Here is a 25,084-nt window from a genome sequence, read left to right on the forward strand (position 1 = left end):
TGACTGGAGCTGGTTGGCAGGAGGCCGCAGGGGGAGGGGGTTAGTTTTAAATCTTTTATGTGTGTGCACCTTGTGTGGTTGGGTGTGGAAAGCAGGAAAGGGGGGTTTCCAAGTCGAGTGAAATTCCCATTCCACGGCTATTAGCCTGCCTGTAGGGTTGGCAGGTCTTAGAGTTTAGCTAGTATAACCACACAATAGACTCTCTCCCCTCCCTTCTTCCCTCCCTTCCTCTCTCTTTCCCTTCCTGCCTCCTATCCTCCCTTCCTCCCTCTCTGACTCTCCCTCTGCCTCTCTCCGTCTCTCTCTTCTCTTCTGTCTTTGGAGCTTCTAAACACCTTCTTCCTGGCTGAAGCTGGGCTGGTTTCCCTAGACACAGCAGCCACAACAATTTGGCAGTTCAAAGTTGGACAGCAATTGCACAACTTCTAGCAACTCTCTCAGCCAGCTGCTAATGAGCTTGAAAGCAAGGAACATCTGAGGAGCTGAAAAGGAAGCCTCCAGCCTTCCTCCTTTCACCAGAGAGACCAGACACCCCTCCCAGGGCCCAGATTACTTTGAGATAAGGACTGTGTTATTTGCCTGTCCTGCCGGACAGACAGACCATGGCTCCCTTTGGAAGAAACTTGCTGAAGACGCGGCATAAGAACAGGTAAAAAAATAAAAAGTGTGTGTTTGCGTGTGCGTGTGCGTGTGCGTGTGTGTGTGTGTGTGTGTGTGTGTGTGTGTGTGTCTGTGTGTGTGTGTTGGACTCAGTTCTGTAAGTGTGAATGTATGTTTTCTTCCAATGAGAACTGTTTGGAAAGCTCAAAGCCTAAAGGAGTTGGGATCTAGAATGAAAACCCAGCTCTTCAGAATATAGGTCCTGAATTGACGATGGCCTGGACAAGGATCATGGGAATTTATTACTGATTTTAACTCTCTTTTCCCTTTACGGCAGTCTGAGTACATGAACTGAGACTAACATTTTCTCTTTACTTTGTCTTGAACTTTTGAGGAGAGAATAACAAAATCTATTTTCGTTTAAACACTGCGTTAGACTATCACATTTTGAAAAAGATTAAGGGTCTGGGAAAGATACTACTTGGATTTCTAGCCACTTGTTAGAAAAGAAACAGGAAAAAAAAGTAAAACTCCTGATGTATTTTGGAAACAATGCTTTGGTTCCCCTGAGAGTGGGGCATTTTTAAAACCTGGAAAGTTCCCAAGTGCAAACATTCCCATGAGGAGCTTGAAATGGACTGTGTCTTTGACGACATTAGGTGGCTTAGGCATTTGAAGAGGAGTCAATAGCTGCGTGCCTCACATCTTTGCTGTTGTCACTGTATTTTGAGTTAATATATCCAGCCTACATTAGCTGAGAGAGGGGGAGAAGGAGAGGGAGAGGGAGGAAGAGAGGGGGAGAGGGAGACTAAAGGGAGAGGGAGAGGGAGAGAGAGAGGGAGAGGGGGAGAGAGGAAGAGAGGGAGAGAGGGAGAGGGAGAGGGAGGGGGAGAGAGGGAGAGAGAAAGAAAGAGAGAGCGCTATGGAATTTGGAATAATGGGATAATACCTTTACTCATATTTGACTTCCATAACTATCTTATTTATACTCAAATATTGCACTTTTATGCAAACAATGAAACGATTTTAGACTGGCTTTGTATGGTTTCATAGATCTGTTTTGGCAAAAATAATGAAATGGGCTTCCCAGCCACTCTCTTCTCCTCTTCATTATGCCTGTTTGCGCTTGTCATAAACTGCTTATGGGTAAATTTAAATGGATACAATTACAAGGTGGGAAATGATATAATTATTTTAGAGTGTCTGCCCGATAATACAGCAATACATCTTTAAAATGATTCTTAGTACTTCTGTTTCGCATGCAAATACCTACTTGATTTAGTGGAAGGAGTTTCTGTAAGAAAGTAAAAGAGCTAAAACAGTGTAAAGCCTTCTTAACCACTTTGATGTGCTAATAGTGGGATAAATAGGATAAAATGTGGTATTTTTGAAATGAGGATGCTATAGTCACGTGTTAAAAGACAATGGTCTTAGTACATTTTAATAGCTAGCGATGTCCATCGCAACTGGCTCCAGGTATTAATGGTGATAAGGTAAAAAAATCCTCCAGAAAACCTGTTCTACCTGCCCAGCCTCACTTGTGCTGTAAAGTTTAGTTGTGCTACTACTATAGGATTTCCATGTCTCCTTAAACACTATGAAATTGTGCAAAAATTACTTTGGGTTCATTGGTTTTTCTGTAAACAGATTGTGCTTCTCCTACCAAACCTCGTCTGCCGAATTGATTGTTGTGAAGAATTCTTTATAGCACTTTGTGGATTCCATCACTTGTGGGCCAAGTTCGAGTGCCCTAAAGCCTTTGAATGCACCCCTGAATGTCATTTATCAGAGTCCATAGTCCGTTTTTATTGTGTCACTTCTGTTACTGTGCCTTCTTGTCTAGCCATAAAACAAACACTCCCAGAAGGATATTTTCAAACCAAAACCCCTCTTTTCTGTGATGAAGAGATAGGAACAGAAAAACTGGAACTCTAGCAGCATTTCGAGTTTCCCTCAACAAAATAGAAAGCTGTTGCTAAGGGTCATAATTTATTATGACCTCAATTTGAGGGTGTGAGCAAAGGCTGTAATGAGGAGTGTATATGTAAGCTACTCCAATGATTAAATGCTTCCTTTTACAGATTTTTTTTTAGCCCAGAGTAAAAACAGAGGGAGTAGGGGAAAGAGGGGGATACAGGAGAGAGAGATATATAGAGACAGAGATAGTCAGGGAGCACACAGCATAAGTCAATGACATAAAAATATGAGTGTTTGAAACCGTGTATTAAACATGTCATGTTGGGTCCTGAAATAGATTTAATATAATGTGGCAGTTTATACAAGGTCTTGTTTTTGGGTTGGTCTGTCCACCATCTCTAGAAAAAACAACCGATGAACATGATTTCAGGGTTAAGTTTATCCATTTCACTGACCAGGCTCTATAGGCATTAAATCACCTAAACTGAATATCTAAACAATTCTGTTCACTAAATGATGAGTCACTCAGCTGCTGAGTAGAGAATGTGATTGATAATAGTTATCTGATAAGAACTAAAGAATCAACTGGAATGTATTCTGTAAGACACACCTTTTGTGGACTCAGGAAATATGCGAATAATTTGTAAAACAAACAGGAAGAAATACACAGCATATTTCTGTCATATGATCAACCTCTTGAAGAGAATGATGCTATTACAGTTTTCCTCTTTTCGGTAGACAGAAATAAAGATTGCTGAAACTTGGAGGGACGGGGTTGTGATCATACAGTTTTGAGAAGTTTGAATATTAATTTTAATTTTTGTGCCTTTTGCATTTTCTTTCGTGGAGTAGTCTTATATTATCCAAGACCAAGCAAGATGAGATAGTCCTACAAGTGTGCTCAGAATATGTACATATTGGAGAGTTTTAGACATGAACATAATATAAACCGAGCTGCAAAAGATGAGGTGTAAGAACTTGCAGCCAACAAGGTCGAGAGCTCATAGAGGTGGAGTCAGATCTGTCTAGACATCATTATGCTTTCCTGCCCAGGAGAGTGCCTGACATGTTGTAGACCTGTAATACAGTTGTTTGTTTAGTTTTGTGCACTAAGTTATAATTTCTCCTCAACCTAGGAAGACCATCATTACTTTATTCCTTGTTTGGCATAGGGTGCCAGCTAGAGTTGCATAAAACTCAATACTCAAGACAGATCAATTGACACTGGAGTTTCATTAAAACATTTGGTAAGTTTTCTTTCGAGAATTCAGGAATGCTACATGGCCCCAAATATTTTGGGCTCTTAACTTTAAACTTTCACATAAGCGAAAAAGCCCCAAATTAAAGATTTTAACGAGTATAATCAGCAGTCATCTGCTTAAATGTCCTAATTGTATGTTTAATTAGAAAAGCTCCATTTTTGGGGAGGGGGCGGATTGTTTATCTTAGTTTCAGAATAACAAGAACTACTGGGACAGAAGCCCAGTATTGTTGCACATTTTGCTACTAAGAATTTTGTTCGATGTGACTAAAACATATAGAAAAATCTAGGTTGATATTTTTCCAACAACCTATTCAAGTTTTCCATGTAATGGTTACTAGGCAACCCTTTTTCTCATATAAAAGCTATTGGAGTAAATAATAAAACACTGATCCACTTTGATATTTTTATGAACTTTCAGTGACAGAACTTAGATTTTTTAAACCTATTTAGCTATTTATAGAGCCTACATTTATGAATGCGATTGTCTTTATTAGTTTCATAAATGAATTGTGAATAACTAGAAATCAATGTTTATAAAAGCTTTAAAGAACTACTTGCTGGTCACGGTAATGCTGCAATGCTTAGTTAGGAGATGCGACTTGGGCTTTGTTTGTTACAGCATCACCCTGTTTCAAACCCACGGTAGCCTTACACTTATGATGCCCCTGCCTCTGCTTCCTGAGTGTCGATAGAATAGGCATGTGCCACCAACCCTACACGTGATTTCTAACACTTGAGGAGGTAGAATTAGTTGAAACGTTCATCAATTCTTCGTCGAATCAGTATGTTACTCCTATGTAGAAGAGTCTCATATATTCATCCTAAATAAATATTTATTAACTACAAACAGACAAAACACAGTTAAATAGGTTTTTACCATTATTTTTGAGGCCCATTTGAACTTTCCCTGACTTTCACTTGAGCTGTTTCAGAAAGCTTTTGCTAAAAATAGGGAAATATGTCAATCTCTTGCAGGCTACACAGACAGTTTTTTTTCATATGAATCCTAAATTAAAGGGTCCCAGAAAATATACCTTGATGAGCATATGTGGGATCGTCTGGCTTTATATTTTTAAATATTACTTAAAGCATTGGTGTTCACATTAATGTTAGTTTATTAGACTATACCTGGCTCTATTTTTAAAACAAGAATACACATCATAAATAAATTCTTCTAATTATTTCATCAGAAAGAAGGATTAGGTTTTATAGGTAGAGTCAAAGTTTTGGACAAGAAGATTGTCTTCTATCTATACCTAGAAGTGGAAGCTATTAGGTACTTATTTTTCTTGTAGCTTCAAATGGAGATTGAAAGTGTTCAAAAAGTTGGATTAAGAATTTGAGAATTGCCAAACTTTTGAGCCTGTAAATCTTCTTCATTCTCCGAGTTTCTGAAAAGTTTTCCCCTGATGATACCTTATAGCTTAAGTAGTTGTTAGTTTGCAGCAGACAATCCATTAGGAACAGTGACTGGAATGCTTTAATCCTGACAAAAATAGCCCAAGAGCATTGGCAGAGGTGAAACAGTTTCCAGGTTAAAACTTGAATTGTTTGGGAAAAAAAAATCCTGGGCCAACTCAAGCAGCCTGCATTCACTGTGTAGTATGTCTCAGTAGGCATCAGACCAACAGTGGTTCATGCCAGTAAAAGTAGTTCTTGAAAGAAAATTGTTTTGAAACAAGTTAAACAATTTATAGCTTGCTAACAATTTAATTTAGAAAATGTCTTGATTAATTTTACTGAATAACAGAATTTTTCACGTTTATTTGATGTATAATTATCAAGGAGCTGATAACCATTCTGAGCATTCAGAGAAGTTAACTCTAACACACACACACACACACACACACACACACACATACACACATACATATGTATATATGCATATATAGTTATATAGATAGTTATATATAATCATAGTTATATAATTATATAGTTGTTATATAGTTATATATACATATATCATATGTAGGTATATCTAATATCTAAGACCGATAGATTATATATATATATATATATATATATATATATATATATATATATATATGGAGAGAGAGAGAAAGAGAGAGCGAGAGAGAGAGAAATAAAAATATATACAGAGCTGGAGATAAAGATAGAAATAGATAGAGATAAATATATAATAAATTCCAAAAAATGTAGACATAGGGGTACGAGTTTACTTTTTTCGGGTACATATAGATACTGTGTGGCCTAAAAAAGTAATCTGTAAATATATTTACTTTTTAAAATAAGCCCTCATGATGTGTGTACTGCATATATGTTTAAGGGAAAATATAGCACATTTATGTCTTTTAGTGCTCTTTAATGGATCATTTTCTTATGTAGAGTGGTTTAAGTTCGTGTGTGTGTTTGTCAACTTTGGTTTGTTTTTTTTCTGTTAGTTTTGTCTCATTTTGCATTCCTTTGAATTCTCTAGGTGTTTATTGTATATATGTGTAATTAATTTTCTTATATTTTGAGATTATAATTCCCTTTCCTATCCCTAAACTATCCTAAATACCTTTTGTTGTTTCTTTTAATTGCAATAACTCTTTAAAATTAATTGTTGGTGCATATATATATGTATGTTTCCGGGTAGACCATTTGGTATTGGATAACCAATTAGCGTGCTCTTCCCTTTGGGAAACTTTTTCCAACTCTCAAGCATTTCTTGGCAGTAATTGTATAGAGTTTAAGCTTTAAGGCCTTCCCAATATCTGCTTTGCCATGTCTATTACCTATGCTAAGCTCATGTTTAGGCACTCTGCTTGGTAAGACTTTGTGTAAGTGACTTCTTAAGATCCTAGGGAAGACTCCCTTGTCCTCTGACTCTTATAATCTTTTCACTTCTTCTTTATTGATTCCTGAGCTCACCTTAGGTGCTGGGGTTGTAGATATAAGTATCCATTGGGAATGGACTCCACAACTCTGCCTTTTGATCTGTTGTGATTTTCTCTAATGGTCTCCATAGCTAGCAAAGAGAAGTGTGTTTGATGACTGATGACTATTACAATTATCTGTGGATCTGAGGACAAATGTTTAGAGCATAGTTAGGGATTATTCTGGTTTGGCAAAGTGGCAGTTGTATGTTCCGCTCCAAGATCCATGACTTCATTTGCTATGGATAGTTGACTAGTTTTCCAGTACCAGGCATGGCTTTAAACCCATCTAAACACAGCAATGAAAGCAAGTACAAGCTATTTCTTAAGAGTTACTTACTCAATATTTTCAACTGATTGCAATTGCTCACCCCTATTACATGCGGTATGTCACCTTCTAGACAAAAGTTGTTGGATATATTTAAAGGAATTGATAATAATAAATATAACCTAGTACAAAATACTTTTACCTGAATCAAAGAGGGTTTGTGGAAAGTGTTACACATGGCTATAATAAACACAATTATTTCAAATTTAAGCAAAATCAATGGATCTTACCTAAGTTGAAGAACTGGAAAAGTTATATTTATGTGCTGGAATGTATATCAAAAGTGTCAGCATTTCTATAAACATTCTCTTAAAATGTTGGCCCACTAATAATGGATGCTGTGCCTTTCTTTTTCCTTATAAAATAATCGTAACAAGTGCTCCATAAGCATTTGCTGACTGAATAAAGGAATCCAACATATGCACTTAAAATACAGCTGATGTTTGGATAATATCAGCACAGATCAGAGTATAAATACATTTGTATTGAATACATGTTTGTGTAATTTAGAATGAATTTATAAGGGTAATGCTGACCTGTGACTGTCTGTGTGAGTCTGCTATGCCTTCAGGTAGAGATTCCCAGAGCTGAAAGAGGTCTCATTGGAGACCTTGTTGGCTTCTGGTAAACCAAACAAAGGCAAACAAGAGAGGAACACTGTTACTCATTACTCTTTAGTGATGCTCATGCAAGCATATGTGTACATAAATGAGGTTCAGCAACTCTCTGTGGAAGGGCCCTCTAAATATTGATGTTTTGGGCCATTCCACATTCTTTTGAGATAAAAGAGAAATGTAGCTGGGGACTATTTATTCTTCCAAGTGAAAGGAAGAGCTATGTTGTATTACACTTTATAAGACAAAGAGCAAATGCTAAAATGGCAAGGCATTTTTACATGTTTATATTTTGGCTAAGAGTGATCTTTAGATTTGCATAGAATCCTGGACATAGACTAACCATGTCATTGCTAGCCATGTGTGCTCACAAGTAAATAATTAAAACTTTTTATAGAAAGACAACAATAATCACACGGAAGAATAAAACTAAACATTGTACTATATGCATTCTATGTGTTTGTGTGTGTGTGTGATGCTCTTTAAATAAAAAGATGTGCAGTTAACAATTCATAAATGACTAAGTTCATTCTAGGGTTAGAAAGTGATTTTTTGCTTCGTTAGCAGCAGGCTCCAAACCCCACTAACACTTATTACAACAACTCATCTCAATTCATCTTAAATTGAGTATCTTTCTGAGTGATTGAATGAATAAGACCTTTTAATACTTAGTACTATGGAGAAAGCACTGTGGTTTTCTTAACCATACATATGAACCATCTGAAACACTGAGCCTTACAGCAGTCAGGAAGGGAAGATTGGTTCAGATTCATTTTCTACCATACAGGACTGCTCTGTGATGTAAGTTATTCCTGGGACATGATTTTTATTATTTTAAAAACAGAGTTAATTCTAAATCAACTTATTTGTGGATTATCTGTCAAAGACTTGCCATAGTCTTAGAGTACAAGAAAAGTTCAATAAGTACCCATTCTCTTTTCAGGGCTGTTAAATGGGAAATTCTGGATGTTTATGCCAATTTGAAATACAGAAACATAGTTTGATACTTGAGGATTTGATACGCTAGCCCTCACTTATTAGGGTTTCTGGAGCAGCACCAATTTCCTTATCCCTGTGATCAAAATAATTAGATTGTGAATTACTGAACACAATTAAAAAGGCCTATAAATATTGTGCAAATATGTCCTTAGATGATAATGAAATTATTTGAATTCCAACAGTATTTTGGCTTTATTTCCATAACTCTTTTATACCATCTTTGAGACCAGAAATAATTTTGCCATATATAAGTACATAGTACAGCATGAATTTCATTTATTTTCCAACTGTGTGTATGTGTGTATGTCTGTATGCACAGGGGTATTGGTACCCATGGAGGCAAAACAGGATGTTGGATCCACTGGAGCTAGAGATTACAGTTGACTTTCAGCAGCAACAAGAAATAGGTGTTGGGAAAAGAACTCAGAAAGCCTTGACGACTGACTTCCAATATAATCGCTGAGAGAGGAGTGCATGGAAGGAAAGGATCATCATTGTAGCTACGTATCACTTATTAAACTCCCACTGTGACAGGTCTGAGCAAGAGAAGGGAACACAAAAGGGTGTGCAGAAAGATGTGGGAGGGGGCTGAATCACACAGGCAGAAGACTGAGTCAGTCTATTCAAAACAGAAGAACCTAAGAACCGGGCATCAAGGTGGCCAGGTTAGCAAGAGACCATAACTGTGCTGGTAGTGGTAGAAAACAGTACTCTCTGGTTGGTGGTTTAGTCCCTGGGATCTCTGGGAGGGCTCATTGGTTGATATTGTTGTTCTTCCTAATGGGGTTGAGGGACTTGTAGCTCCTGTTGCATATGTAGCAGAAGATGGCCTTATCAATGAGAGGAGAGGCCCTTGGTCCTATGAAGGCTGGATGCCCCAGTGTAGCGGAATTCCAGGGTGATGATGTGGGAATGGGTGGGTGGGGCACCCTCATGGAAGCAGGGCGAAGGGAGATGGGATAGGTTTCTGGAGTGGAAACCGGGAAAGGGGATAACATTTGAAATGTAAATAAATAAGATATCCAATTAAAAATAAATAAATAGTAAGGAAAAAAGAAAAAGAAACATTTTTACAACTGGGTTTGGAGTGGAAATATTTAGGAAACAAGTATGAGTGTTTCTTTGATTTATTTAATCAATTGTAGTTAACCTCAAATCGTCTTAATGATTTCAGAAATCCATCAGTTTATCAGATTGTGTGCAGTGACTCCATTGTTTGTTTTATCTTTTAAATTTTAGTTCTCTCTCTCTCTCTCTCTCTCTCTCTCTCTCTCTCTGTGTGTGTGTGTGTGTGTGTGTGTGTGTGTGTGTGTGTTTGTACAAAACTGTTCAAATTTTGAAAGCTTTCATTCTATCACCTGTGCTATGTGATTAATAGAAGCTGTTCCTGAAGCACACTGAGGTACCTGTGGTATACACTCAACAAGTGAGTAAGGTATTTTATAGACTCTTAAATGCCTTTAGTTATTCTAGTATTGCGTATTTGTTCTCATCTCTTTCAATCCGACTGGAATTTCCTGAACTTGTGGTTAGCTAGGGGAAGATTGCAATGGCTTTGAGAGATCCCAATCTCTCACAGAAGAGCCCGTGGGTAACTATTTTTCAGCTCTTCTAACAAGACCTCAGCTTTTTCTGAAAGCTAGAGCAGATACTGTCCAAAAGCCATGGTAATTCCTACTGGATAAACATATAACAAATCCATTCCCATATGAGGAAAAGAATTGGGCTCAGTAAGAAATTGCTATTCAGAAGCTTCATGTCTTTGATATTTCATTGTTACTCACGGTGCAGGAACCTGGCTACATTCTTTTAGTTGGCTACAAGATATATGTAGATATGTCTTTACTTACTAACCCCTTATTTCATTATAATTAAGAGTAATATTATTAATAATTTATTCTTCATATATTGCATCCTGACTGCAGTCTCTCCTCCCTTCTCTCATCCCATCCCCCCACAATGACCACACTTCCCCTCTCTCTCCCCTTTATCCACTCCTCCTTCATTTCCCTTCACCAAAGGACAGGTCTCCTAGGAATATCAACCAACCATGTCATATCAAGTTGTAATAAGATTAGGCACCCCCGTGCCTATGAAGCATCCTAGTAGGAAAAAAAAGGTTCCAAAAGCAGACAAAATAGTCAGAAACACCCTTGTTCCCTCTGTTAAGAGTCCCACAAAGACACCAAGCCACGCAAGTGTGACCTATATGCAGATGCCTAGGTTAGACACATTAAGACTCCCTCATTTTCAGTTCACTCCCTGTGAGCTCTATTGAGTTCAGGTTTGTTCATTCTGCTGGTTCCTTGTGATGTTCTTGATCCCTCTGACTCCTATGATTCTTCCTGCCCTTCTTCCTCAGGATTCTGCAAGTTCTTCCTCATGTTTTACTATGTGTCTTTGGATCTGTCTGTTGGAACATCTCTGATAGTAATTATGCCAGACACCTCTCCATGAGTACAGTATAATATCATTATGAATTCCTTTTTTTGCCAGTCAGGTATATTTGGTTCTATTATAGGTCTCTCTGGGTTACCTGGCCTCTGGTATCTAGCCCTCCAGGCAATGTCAGGAGTGGGCTCCCTCTATTGACATGGAACTAAAGTTGAGCCAGTCATTGGTTGGCAACTTCCAACAAATTCTCTGTTACCTTTGCCCCAGGACATATTGCTGGCAGGACAAACTGTAGGTTGAAGGTTTTGTGGCTGAGTTGGTATCTCAATCCCTTCACTAGAAGTTTTGCCTTGTTATAGAGGGGGCCAGTACAGTCTATGTGTCCCCCATACTAGGCATCTTAGCTAGGGTTACTGTAACAGATCCCTCATATATTTCATTGAAGTAGATTTCTACCTGACCCCTGAATTGCCATCCCACCCACTTCTAATTATTTCTCCCAGTACTTTCTCTCTCTTTCCATTCACTCCTATCCTGATCCCTCCTGTTCCTGTTCCCACCCATCCCCAGTCAACCACTACCACTTTTTTTTTGATATTTTATTTATTTATATTTCAAATGTTATCGCTTTTCCCAGTTTCCCCTCTGGAAACCCCCTATATCATCCTCCCTCCCTGCGTTTCTATGAGGGTGTTCCTTCAACCACCCACCCACTCCCACCTCCCCACCCTGGAATTCCCCTACACTGGGGCATCAAGCCTGCCCAGGACCAAGGTCTTCTCCTCCCATTGATGTCCAACAAGGACATTGTCTGCTCCATATGCAGCTGGAGCTATGGGTCCCTCCATGTGTACTCTATTGGTGGTGGTTTAGTTCCTGGGAGCTCTGGCTTGTCTGGTTGGTTGATATTGTTATTCAAGGACTGAAGGAGTTGAAGGAGTTTACAACCCATAGGAGAAACAAGACTATCAACCACTACCACTTGTAATAAAGGAAGTTTCTTCTGGGAACTCTTAAAAATATGCATAAAATTTAGCAACATAACCATTTTAGTACTTTTGGATTTTTAAAAAATTGATGAAATCACAGTTTAGATAATTAAGTACATGAAGACATATAATATAATGCTTTATAGAGTCTCTCCTTAATGCACTATTATATAAGGTTTTAATCCTTTTATCATCTGAGTAAAAAATACTTGAGTTGTCCTAATCATGCCCCCTTCTCCACCATATATATATATATATATATATATATATATATATATATATATTCTTGTTATGAAAAAACATCCTGATTGACATTTTACAAGATCTTGAGATAGTAAGTAAGCCCTAATTTGGGTGACTTATAAAGAATTAGTGATAAATCCTATATTGATTATAGTTTTAAGGAAATGAGTTAATAGGTATAAAGTCAGATTCTCTTGTTGTCTAGTATGCAATTATGGTATTAGGACAGACAACTATATGCAAACAGGAAATGGATAAGAAATTTTTAGACAGTTGTTATTGCTATAAGGAATGAAAGCAGCTTGTTATATTTGAAAATTGATAGTGGTTTGAAAACAGGCTTTTAAATTAATGCTTAAACTGAAAAATATTAAGGTATGTAAGGGGGCCAGGGGAAGACTTTTTAGGTACTTAAAACAGTCTGTCATCTCCTCATCCTGGAAAAGGGCTTCGTGTTGTAGATCACAAGGGATTATGGGTACATTTCCAATGAAAGAGGAATCCATCAAAGTATACATAATAAGAGAACAATATGATATTCCTTAAGCCTTTGAAAGGTCAAGATATCTGTTTTTTGAAGGGATAATTTTAATAACAGGAAGAAAGGAAGCAAGGAGTACATGAGAGAACTTACAATAGTCTAACCAAAAGTTTGGACCAGTATAATGCTTGTAGAACCGCAAGAAAAGTGAAAAAACTGAATGCACTTGGAAATAGGGGTCATAAGTGTTTAGTGTGGAGTCATATTTTAATATGGATAATTAAGATATCTTAAGATGATTAACTATAAGTGGCGGTGCCAACAGAAACCATTTGTAGAAAGGCAGATGTTGAGAACACGTGGGAAATTAATGATTCCTTGTATTTCTCCTTACATTTCGAATACCGAGCTACTCAAGTGGAAGTGTTTAGATGATGTCGATATCTGAAGTTCAGCACTAGAAATACAGGTAGAAAAGCCTCTGTGGTGACAAAGAGAGAATCTGGGTTTTAGAAAACAATAGCAAAGTAAAATCCAGAGGAGATGTAAGATTTGTGTTAACAAAATAGAAAGAGGAGCATCAACGGTAAAAAGACAGAGGGTAAAAGGCAAGGGTTTTTGGCATGGAATTATTGTCATTCATGGGAAAAAATGGTTTACTTCATCTCATGGAATAATTCTCTAAGAATCTGTGAGGAATCCAGAAATCATAAGGTAGAAGGGAATGCAGAAATAACGCGAATAGGCGAGAAATATGAGGAAAAGTTAAAGAGATCACTTACTACCCAAGTGAAGAAGATACATAAGAGTAACCATGGGAGACAGAATATATAAGAGTTCCTGTTGGGTGAAGAGGGCCCCGTCAGGATGGAAGAGAGAATCAATTACCAGAGCAGTTTCGGTTCTGAGTCACTGAAGATATAGGTGTGCCATGGTAAAGAGCAGGAAGAAACAGGGACAACTGAAGGGAGGGAAGATCAAGGTGAAGAGTGAAAATCCAACATGTCATCTAGATGTTTCCAAACATCCTACCTACGGACACCTGGTGTTTGGACATACACACCTGAAAAGCGACTCTCACAGCTGTCATTCATCCTGCCTACACCACCCTGATCCTCCTCCATGTACGGAGGACTTATATGGGGCACCACAGCCTTGTATAAAGTAGGGCTTTATAGGCAAAGGACACTGGTTTTCAGCCAACGATTCCAGGGTGACAAATCCAATCATAATCCCACTCAGGACACATGGAACAACCATCTTTAAATAAGCCTTTATCTTTTGACTCCAGTTGCTCACAAACTTTAGCGTAACTTCTGTTTCTTTGGTGTAAAGATAACACTATTTTTACTTTATATCTGTACAAAGAAACATACACAAAAAAACATTTAGTAAGTTCTGAAGTTACCGAAATGCCGTAATTCTCACAAGTGAAGTGCAAATTTTTAGTGTAGTTAAGTTATAAAGGTCAAAGGAGCACAAGTGTGTGTATCTGTGTGTGTGTGTGTGTGTGTGTGTGTTTATAGAATGCCCTCTGAAAATTATTATGATTTTCTAAGATATCACTCACCTTTACAACAGGTTTCTCTCTCACAGTAGCATGAATATAGTCACAGACAACAAACATAATCAAAGAGACATAAATTTATTTCAGTGAAACTTTAAATAGTTGTCAAGAAAGTGCATAGCTATCAGATCTTCATACTGAGGTGTCTTCATCCAGAGGGATTACAGAAGTTTTCTTACTTTGAGACAGACTTACACACAGAGGAAAAGACCAAGTAGGGGAGAGGTAGAGAGAAAGTGAGAGGATGAGTGAAAATTTATTTCCTAACATATTTTTCCGGGGTCAAAGGTCAAATGTCGAGTACAAGGTCAGATGGGAAGAAAATTAGAATTAACTCAAGCACAATTTTCTATTACTAAGAATCTACTAGATTCAGCAGCAGGGAATGGGTGTTCGATTTGATTATAAGTTGTGAGAGTGTAGGTTTACTATTATTACAACAGTATTTTTCTGAATAGTACAACTATTTCAGGGAATTTCCCAGAGGAAAGAACATTGGAAACAGATGAAATGTTATTCCCACGGCGAAAGGAAAAATGAGGTATATCCGGACAAGAACACCAGTCAAAATATATTTCTAACAGTTTCAGTTCAGTGTATTTTAGCAGTTAAAATATGACTGATGATCCAGAGAGAGTGGTTATAGATTGTTGAGTTTGTACAGGAAAAATAGTTGAGGAAAAGATGTCGTTAGATGGTGGACGTGGTAATGTGACAAGTAGTGAGAAGGAATAGAAGAAAATAAGTCAGAAAGGGTTGAATCAGGGATGAGTCAGGAAGCAAAGGTCTAGGGAATGTGGAGACAAACAAAACTCAGACCGCATTCTTGACTTCTAAGTTGCCACTGGGCACACGCAGTCCAACATTCTTTTTCTAACTTTTGCTGTCAAGTTTCTCATAGACCTGTGTCTTCCACATATTGAACATGAGATCCATAGAGCCAACAGTTCTTTTTATCTTTCTTCAAAAAGAAAAGTTTTATATTTCTTCACTCCTTTAGAAGATCTTTCTATGACCAAAAAGTAAAGAAAAATATAAAGAAAGGGCCGATGTGGTAACGGGCATCCTATAGAAAGAAGTACATGGAGAACAGGAGCTTCTGCCTTCTTTCTGTCTTTGCAAAGGTTCCTGATATTGTTGTTTGATGACAAACCTGCTATTATATACCATTGGGGAGAGAATGGTGGACAGACGTACAGGCGATCTTCACTCTACTATCTTGAGAAAGGGTCTGCTATTTTGAAGGCATAACCACAGGCTGGAGCACCGACTGTACTTCCAGAGGCCCTGAGTTCAATTCCCAGTAACCATATGGTGGCTCACCACCATCTGTAATGGGTTCTGATGCCTTCTTCTGGTGTGTCTGAAGATAGCTACAGTGCACTCATATAAATAAGATAAATAATTCTTTAAAAAACAAAGTTGAACGCATAACCAACTATTGTTTGGAGTTGTAACAAAAAAACTAATGCTGTAAATCCCAATATTTATAGCTCCCAGTCAAGGCACCATCAGGTTATGCAGCATTCTTTGCAGTAAGCATGCTCTTTTGCTATAACATTTATTTCCCATAAAACACAAAGCAATAAGGAAGCTTTACTTTCCAGGTAGAGATAAAATTAACACAGGGAAGTAAACACTGGAATGGACAAAGAGGTTTAATACTTTCTCACGGGTTTATTTGTTAAATACTAATGTCAAATATTGACATTTTGATTATAGTCAATTTCTGAAATCTAAACCATGAGCTCAGTTTACTTAACCTCCACCAGTCTTTGATACACATTCCTCATCCACTCCCTTCCTTCCCGCTGTTTATGGGAATCTGGTCCTAGACCGACTGCACAGAACAGGAATGTTAAGGGTTGCTCCTCTGCATGACTAGCTTATACTCTCACTTAGAAAAATTGAAGTGACATTACTAGAGCATGAAACTAGTAAATGCATGCACCGGTACATGTCAGATTGTCATGTTCAGAGCAACATTTTTACCATTTGTTTGTATTACTCGTTCTCTCTCCTGCTTAAAATTAAGTTACTCTACAGAAGTCTAATTCTCAGAGTATTTTGAGAAAAAATTTTTTTAATAATCTATGTTTGGAGGCAGACATTTTTGTAGGCTTTATGCTTCATTTGGAAAAATACCAATTCCCGTTTTATCCATGACCTCCAGAAGGATCTGTGCTACTTGTTGGGGCAGGGTCCATCAATGTTGTATGTCCTCAGCGCCACAGTGCGTTATTCAGAGCGGCTGTAGCCAGTGTTTACTCCCCGCTGAGTCTGAGCAGCCTGAAAGAGTTGCGGCTGACAAGTGCCTCACTGGTTTGTGCTCCATTAATTTTATTTTTTATTAAAATCATCCCAGAAGTTTGTATATGGATTTGCACAGTTTGAAGTAGTCAATAAAAGTCGTTTATCATAACTATTTTTAACTCATAGATTACATATTGACTTCATTTAAGAACAGCTTCAATTTTTCAGTGATACTTCAGAAAATAATCAAAACAGCTGGCCCTGACAGTGCATGCCTGGAAAGCAGTAATCTGAGCATAGGCAACATGGATAAACCTCTTTTTCGGGCCAGCCTTGTCTGCAGAGTGAGTTGGCCAGCTGGGATTATACAAATGAGAACCCGTGTTAGATAAAAATAAATTGAATAGAAAGGAAGCAAGCAGGAGAGAAGAAAAAGAATAGAATTAACTGCTTGATATAGCTATTAATTACTGGGAGGAATGGGGAAATGCATTTGGTTATACAACTTATTAAAAATAAATGGACAAGCTTCTAAGACATAGGAAGACCTGCAACTCATGTCATGAGTGATAGCCAATGTGCTAATGTTTTAATATTAGAAGCTCATCTCCATATATTGTGTCAGACAAAATCATGTTATTATCACACACAATCTCAATCATTACCTTAATTTATTATTCAATATTCTGTGAGGAGGAAAATAGTATATTTCATATCTTGTAGCAAAGAAGGTACTGAATTTGTTTGCTAAAATGTTTTGTGCAGATCATAAATTTCCTGAGGTGTACCAAAAATATACCATAGTTTAGAAAATACTTTGTTTAAGACCAGGTCTTTCTTTTCCTGGTTGTATAGTGAAACACCATCAGGTTAGGTGTTCTGAGAATGTCTAAAGCAGCAAGTTTCCCTGTATTTATTTATGACAAGGCAAAAGTTCTATGGGAAGGGCTGGGTAATAAACGTCTTAGAGCTTGCAAACCATCATATGTCTCCCAGCTAATTAGCTTTGTCACTGAAGAGTGGAAGACGCCAGGGCTATGATATAAAAGAACAATCATGGCTGGGTCTCAATAAAGCTTTATGCTCATTAATATTTAGTCAGATACATTCCCTGGATTATGAGATTATTTTTCTTCTTTTAAGAAATTGAGACATCTACAAATGCAGGGAACACTTTTAGCTCCTAGAATCATCCCTCTCACTTTTCAGATCCTGATATGAGCAGGAAAAGCTGTGGTTTAAGACAATGTAATGATATAGAACAGAATACCACTTTGTAAAGAGGAGTTCAAATCAAAAGGATAGTTAGTAAGAAAATATTTAGTAGTGTAATTTTTAATTGAATTGGTATACGTGAAATATTCTGTACTTACCCATCTGTCCAATGGACATCACAGTAGTGTAGCTTTACATTGTGATGAGGATGAAATAAATATGAATATAAATATTATCTGGAACAGGGCAGACAGAGGTCACAGTAAGCATGCATTAAGTATTATTACCATGCTACTGTTTGCTTAGAAGACATAACAAATGTGCAGAAAGACAACAAGGAAGTAAATGTGTTTGCACACTGCTTTTATTTACAGCTGTATGACAATTTCCTGAACAGAAAAGTCAGTGTATTATCATTATTTGTTTATGGATTTGTCTCAAACTTGGGTTGTTTTTACCCCTGCTTCCTGAGGGCGTTGAAGCCCATTCCTTAAAGTTTGCCTAACGGATAGATACTGAGGCAAATTATAATAAGCCGTGTGCTTTGTTTCAAAGGTATAGATTAATCTTTGGTAACTAGCAAAAATGAAATAGACTAAATACACTCACAAAATTTTTATGTTTTATTACATCTTTAACTTTCTTCTTTTGTGTCCTGCCTTCTATCACAAAACTACCTAGTCCTACTGGGTACAAACACGCACATTTCTTTCATAAATGATTAAAAACTGGTGTAATGGGTCAGATAAACTAATAATAGTTGCTGGCTGACAGTCTTAAATGCCTGGGAAAAGAGCTATTGAGTTAGGCATTAAAAACTTTTAGTCTTAAAGTTCCTGCGATAGTTTAGTGACAGTTTAGTTTCTCTTTAGCATCCAAAGTGATTATGTCATCCCCAATATTTTAAGCTTTGTGATGGAATTATAACTGGGTTTACAGCCTCAAATCCAACATATAACCTATGGCATATATTTACTTAGTGAACTGGTACTTTTTTCCAAAATAAAAAAAATCTATGTTTTTGGTGTTAGAGAGATAGATGGGCAGTTAAGAGGGTATTCTGTTCTTACTGAGGACCTCCAGTTTGATTCCTAGCACCCAGATCAGTCAGCTGACAACTGCCTGTAACTCTATCTCAGGGTGTCTGATGCCCAGGTCTCCGTAAGCCCCTGCACTCCTGTGCCCATACCAATATTCAAACATGCCCACAAACACAGAGAATTAATAGCCTAATTTTGGTTGAATAATGTGAAGAGTGTCCGTCTGAGGGAATTTCATAACTGTCATGGTCATTAGCTTTATGATGAAAAAAAAAAAACAAAACACCTATTGTGAGTCAATACAGTCTGTGATTTGGACTGGATAGGTGGCTCAGTAGATAAAACACTTTCTGGGCAAGTGTGAGGACCCAAATGTAGATCCCTAGAATCCACATAAAAGCCAGGCAAGTGCTGCAGCCCTCCCAGTACCCGTGAGTCAGAGACTGGGATTCCCATAACAAGCTGGCTAGGTTATCTAGCTCATTAGAACCCTGCCTCAATGTGTAATGCCCCAATGCTTTGGGGAAAACTCCAAGTGATGTCAGCTTCTGGCTTCTGGATGCACATACGTGCAAATGTGTGTACACATGCATCCATACACATGTGTATGCATACACATGCACGGATCCTCACAGAACACATTCCAAAAAATGTTTTCTGCTACATATTCCTTTAACGTTATTTTTTTTTGTAAAACATTATTTGTTTCCTGTTCTTCAGAACACTGACTGCATGAAGGTGGAGAGCATATTCAACTCTGCATAGTAGAGGGCTCTGCATTCATCAATTAACCTACGTATCAACCTAAGCTATCGTAAGAATAATTCCATCTGTGATTAACATCCTCAGACCTCTTTATCTCCCCTGTCATTTTTCTCCAAGCAAGACAATTTATCAAAAATACTTACACTGCATCTTCCCAATATAGGCATTTTGGAATGATTCAAAGAATATGATAGGAAGTGTGAAAGATGATGTGGAAATATCGTCTTACAGGAGGGACTTAAATATTTCTGGATTTTGTCACCTATAAGATATGAAGTCTACAAATCAAGAACTGTAGATATTGAGAAGTGACTTTGTGCTGTATTAACTTTATTTTATGTTTTTGCTTGTTTGCCTGTTAGTGCATTTAAATTGTATGTAGTTAATAGGGTAAAAAAAAACCCATAGAGGAATACATATGCCTTCTTCACAAAAGGGAATTTATTATACTTTTACAAATCTATGAAGACAATTTTCATTTCCTGGTGGAATGGGAATTTTATGTAAAAAGCATCTATTTGCATTCTACTGATCCTTGCTTCACTTCCAATAAATAAATAAATAGCAAAATAATTTGTTGCTATTTTTGTTTGTTTGTTACTTGGTATAGCAGCTCATATTAGTAATTAAGATAGTGTTAAGTTACAGGGAGCAGGGGAGATGACGCAATGGGTAACGACCTCAGCGACTGTGCCTGATACTTCAGTTCAATTTCTTGGACCTACATGAGCTGACTCTGGCAAGTTGTGGCGCATTGTTCTTTGTCCTGCATATGTGTGGATGTTATAAACACAAACATGCACACACACACACACACACACACACACACACACACACTGATAAATGAATAAATAAGTCAAAATAGTCTTACATGATCACATTATATTCTATGGTGTCATTTGAATAACAAAAAGTACACAGTACCACATTCATTGTAATTATCTTGCTAACCCATTACACAAAGGCTGTGGCTGATTGATTTATTTGGTCCTATCCAACATCTTCACAACTCAATAGCATCAGCTGAGAAAAATTGTCATCACTTGCTGCAGTCATAGCTGGATATTTCCATTTCATCCAGGAATGCTACAGGTACTTTGCCACACCCTTCTCCTCATAAATTTTGAGTGCTCAGAAATTCCCTAAACTGTAATCTTGCCCGCACATTTTCTAGCAAAATCCAAAGAGCAGTGACAATACATTCCACTGACACCTCCGACCACAGCCAGGCATCACCCAGGTGTCCTTGTTTATTTCCAGAACACTGTGCCCACACATGTCCTTTCACCCAACAACCTACGCTCGATATTTACTAGCCTGATGTTCTTTCCTAACAAAGAAGGAGGCTTTGATAGGACGTAAATATGTTGCATTCCAACAACTAAAACTAACGTCATCCTCAGTGTGTTTTTACAGGAACAAATGCAAAAGTTGTATTTCTTCTAAGAACGTTACCTTATATTACATTAAATACAGGGCCAATATTCATTAATAGTTGTGCTCGACTATGTGAGATTCATGTCTCCTTTGATTTTTGCTTTCATATAACTTTGGTACAAGATTCCATAGCAAATAGAAAAAAATGGGTAAAATTGAAGCTCAGAAAATCTTTAAATCTGTGAGCCACTTAATCTGGGATTTCTCCAACACTTTACTCCCTAAATTTGTCAAAACACAAATCTATTAATATTCAATATATATGTAAAACCAGAGGTTTACTGATAATAAACCATAAAAACATTTGTTGTAAATATTTTCATATGTTGTCTATATTTAACCATTTATTAAAATATAAGCAAATATTCACACCAAATAAATAGATGTATTTATTTTTACCTTAAAATTAAAATTAAGTTCATTTCTTCCTGACTATGTGGTTCCTATGGTAATAGGAAGCAGAATGTATTTTTCAGGTTTGATAGAGATTTGTTCTGTCCATCAACGTTGAGAGTGCTGCTTTACATATAAGCATCATAAATATGACAGAAGTATATTTATAAAGTACTGTTGGAAACTGTTGGAAAGTCTGTCTTTACCCCGAGTTGATATTCATGTAGTTTTTATGAAACTGAAATTAACAATGCAAAGAGAAAAATTTTAAATAAAACATTCTAAAACAGTACAATGTAAAGAAATATATACTTTTCTCATACTCATGCTCAGGAATTTTGGTAGGAGCATATTAAAGTCTGACTTGATAATTAAATTACTGTATTTCAAGAAGGAGAGAACTTTCTATCAAAGGTTAAAAGAAAAAACTACAGTAACACCCAGTAGCCTTAAATCTCAGCCAGGTGTTGCTCATGGCAACAGTTACTGTTGTGAGCAGGACAGCATGCGGAGTGCCAAGAAAGTTTGTGTGTTTAGAACCTAGACTATAGTGAAGCTGCAGAACACAACACATAATGTGTTGCCAGAAACACCTTAGATCCATTGTGCGCTTGATTGTAAATAATTTGGGTTATTGTATACTATTGACTACTAACTTTTTTGGACCCCTAGCATTCAGCTACATCAAGACCCTTGTGCAATCTTGAGTCACAACTGAAGAAGGTGTGCTTTCTACAGTGTCACTGTTGGCATTTAGGGTTTCTTGCTGTGAGGGACCCTTTCATAAATTGTAGGATATTTATGTCACTAGGCTCTAGAGAGAGGAAGTGAATCATGTGTGGCCACTGATATGTAAACTAGAAGTGTTACTACGCAGGAGATGTCAGTAGAGTGTGATCAATGATGTGTAAACCAGAAGTGTCTGCAAACATTGACAATGTGTCTTGGGATGCAAACTACTCAGGAAAGGAAGAACATCAGAAGATTCTTTAGCATAAAAATAATTAGCAGTTGTAGTAATAAAGAAATAGAGACTGGCTTGTGAGTAGTCAATCACGACTAATGCTCCATGCTCCCCTAATTCTTCCCAGCTATCTTTCATAAGGTTATCATAGCTTCACTTGCACCAAGACCTGATTTTCTGATTTTCTTGCAAAAAGACTTATTCTCCAGAGGTTTAAGTAACAAAACACAAATCAAAAACAAAGACTCCTGTGCATGATAGCTAAATTTTATTCATATCATACATTCTGGCTGGTGTAGGAAATAATAATTTTATACAGATTCTCTAGAAAGATGTTTTCAGAGTTCCAAATATTATAGTCTATAGTTTCTATCATAGTACAATTCCTGAGTGAGAAGCATACTCTATGAAGTAGTTATAACTTATTACTAATGAATCTTATTTTTTGAAGGTAGGTTTGCTCTGAAATCAATAGTTTTACTAGGAAGTTTTGTGTTTTCACATTCAAGTTTATTGTTGTAGGCTATATTCTATTAAGGGAATCTGCTCTTTAATTGTTCTGTACTCCAACTTCAATGCCTGGTCTATTTGGTTAGCTAAATACTAATGCTCTTTGTTGTATAAATATATAATTTGGTGGTCTTCATTTGCCATTGTAATGCCATAGGTAGCCTTCCACTTAATTTTATCTGAAAACTCAACATCTAAGTTCTTAATTTATTCTTTCATGTTTTGTTCACTGTAGTTACTTGATGTAATATTTCATAATATGAATGTTGAATTTAAGCCAACTCATCTTAATTGTATAACATTTGGGGCATTAAATTTAATTATTATTAGTTTACGTTTTATATTTTATGTTCCTACCTAATGGTAGACATCACATAATATATCTACCACTCAATATTATACTATTATTTCAGAGAGAATATGAGAAAGTCCCTATAATTAAGGTGGTAATTATCACATGTGATGATATATGTGTTATATAAAACTTCTAAATATTTTGATGGAGCTGTTCTAAAAAGACTTAAATACACTGTCTTATCACAGTTAATGTCAAGTTATAAGTAGATGACAAACATGTCGACTCATCTTAAGTTTATGATTTTCAAAAATATAGTCTGTCAGGTAAAGAAGAATTGACTGATTGGGACAGGTGAAAAATATCAAGTCATAAGTTAAAAAATATTTACAAAATAAAATCGTGAACAATTGCAGTAAGTTTAATATGATTTTTATATAATAATTCCATTTTCTGCATTAAATAAAAATGAAAGTATAATTTTATTATTTTATTATTACTACACATAGTGTTTGTTTACACACACTTCATCCTTTACAGTTTTAACTGCTTTGCACATTTTTTTTAATAACCACTGTGATAAAGCTGGGTCACAATAGTCTTAAAGCAGAGCTTACAGAGAATTTGAACACTTATTGCTGACTTAAACATGCCTGTGTTTGACAGTTTAGAATAAAACTGAATCATTTTTCCTGCTATATAATTTTGCAATTTAATTTTCAATTAATTTTATAAATAAATCTCATTGTTATTTGACAGAAGGAAAACCAATTAAACATTTAAACAAAACATCCTAAATATAATTGATTTTAAAAATTATTTTCTGAATATTAACATCTAAGTATTGTGAAGCACACTACTTTAAGATAAAGTAGACAGAATTGTTTTAGACAATATAATAGAATAGTATGAGAAACCTCTACATCTAATATTATCAAATATTACAATATATTAAAAATATAGAATCATGTTTCTACTGTCTTTTGCTTTATCTAAAAGTATTAAAACAAGTGAATATCTCAATTATAGGTAGTAAATTACAAAAAAACACAAAAAAGCTTTGAAGTCCAAAAAAAATAATTTCAAAAGAAGAACTGAAAGGTGATCTATTGGCAAGCATGGAAATGCCTTTCAGTTGGGTCAAGGTAAATGCTATTCTAAGTTTATTTTAATATATTATTATTTGTCTCCATTCTAAAGTCAGTACTGAGTTGATCACTCCATTTGACAATTTCCTAGATACATGAGGCTAATAAAGGCAGTTACCATTGCCTTGTCTCACTTCTACCAGTGACAATCAGGACACTATTTATAAGTTAAATGTGCATAATTTCTTAACTTTGTGATTCCCAACACCCATAAAATATCGGAGAGTTAAGTAATTCCATTAATTTGTAAATAGTAAACACATACAAACAAATCCAACACTAAAGAAAATGTCTAACTAATTGATTAAGTTGGAATAAACAAGAGTTTTGCATGCTGGACACCAAACATTAAAACAAAAAGAGTATAATATGATTGTATCAAGAGTGAGTCCCTTTATAAATGCTCCTGAGACATTGGGATATAAACAGCAACTAGTAATAAATTATTAAACTGGGAGTATTCTAAATAAAAAATAAACAGTAAAATCAGTTTCAATGTATCTTTAGCTTATTAGATTGTGTGCCTTACAAAACACACTTGTGGCTCTAGTTATTAAAAATTCATTGCATCGTGAGGGGTCTAAGTTGATCCACGGATTGCACTACTTTGTGAGTTTAGAGCTATGAGGCTAGGGAGTGGATGGAATCAATGGACATCTGGGGCACGCGCTGATGTTAATATCTAGTCCCTGGTTCTTTCCTATTGCTTTCTGCTTCTTGGCCACCATGAGATGGGTATCTCTGCTCCCCTGAGTCCCCTTCACCATGATACATTACCTCAAGTTCCAA

At 36.5% G+C, this 25,084-nt stretch overlaps 1 protein-coding gene across 1 annotated transcript in view; it reads left to right on the forward strand.

Moving 5' to 3' along the window:
* Positions 1 to 253: 253 nt before the first annotated feature.
* The window catches only part of Rassf9 (Ras association domain family member 9), a 31,807-nt gene continuing 6,976 nt past the window's right edge, over positions 254 to 25,084 (forward strand). Inside the window, 1 exon segment of the mRNA NM_022959.2 lies at positions 254 to 649. Within this exon segment, the coding sequence (NP_075248.1) occupies positions 603 to 649 (47 nt within the window). The 5' untranslated portion in view covers positions 254 to 602.

The sequence above is a fragment of the Rattus norvegicus genome, chromosome 7 (assembly GCF_021556685.1).
Source record: "Rattus norvegicus strain SHRSP/BbbUtx chromosome 7, alternate assembly SHRSP_T2T, whole genome shotgun sequence".
NCBI classification, from domain to species: Eukaryota; Metazoa; Chordata; class Mammalia; order Rodentia; family Muridae; genus Rattus; species Rattus norvegicus.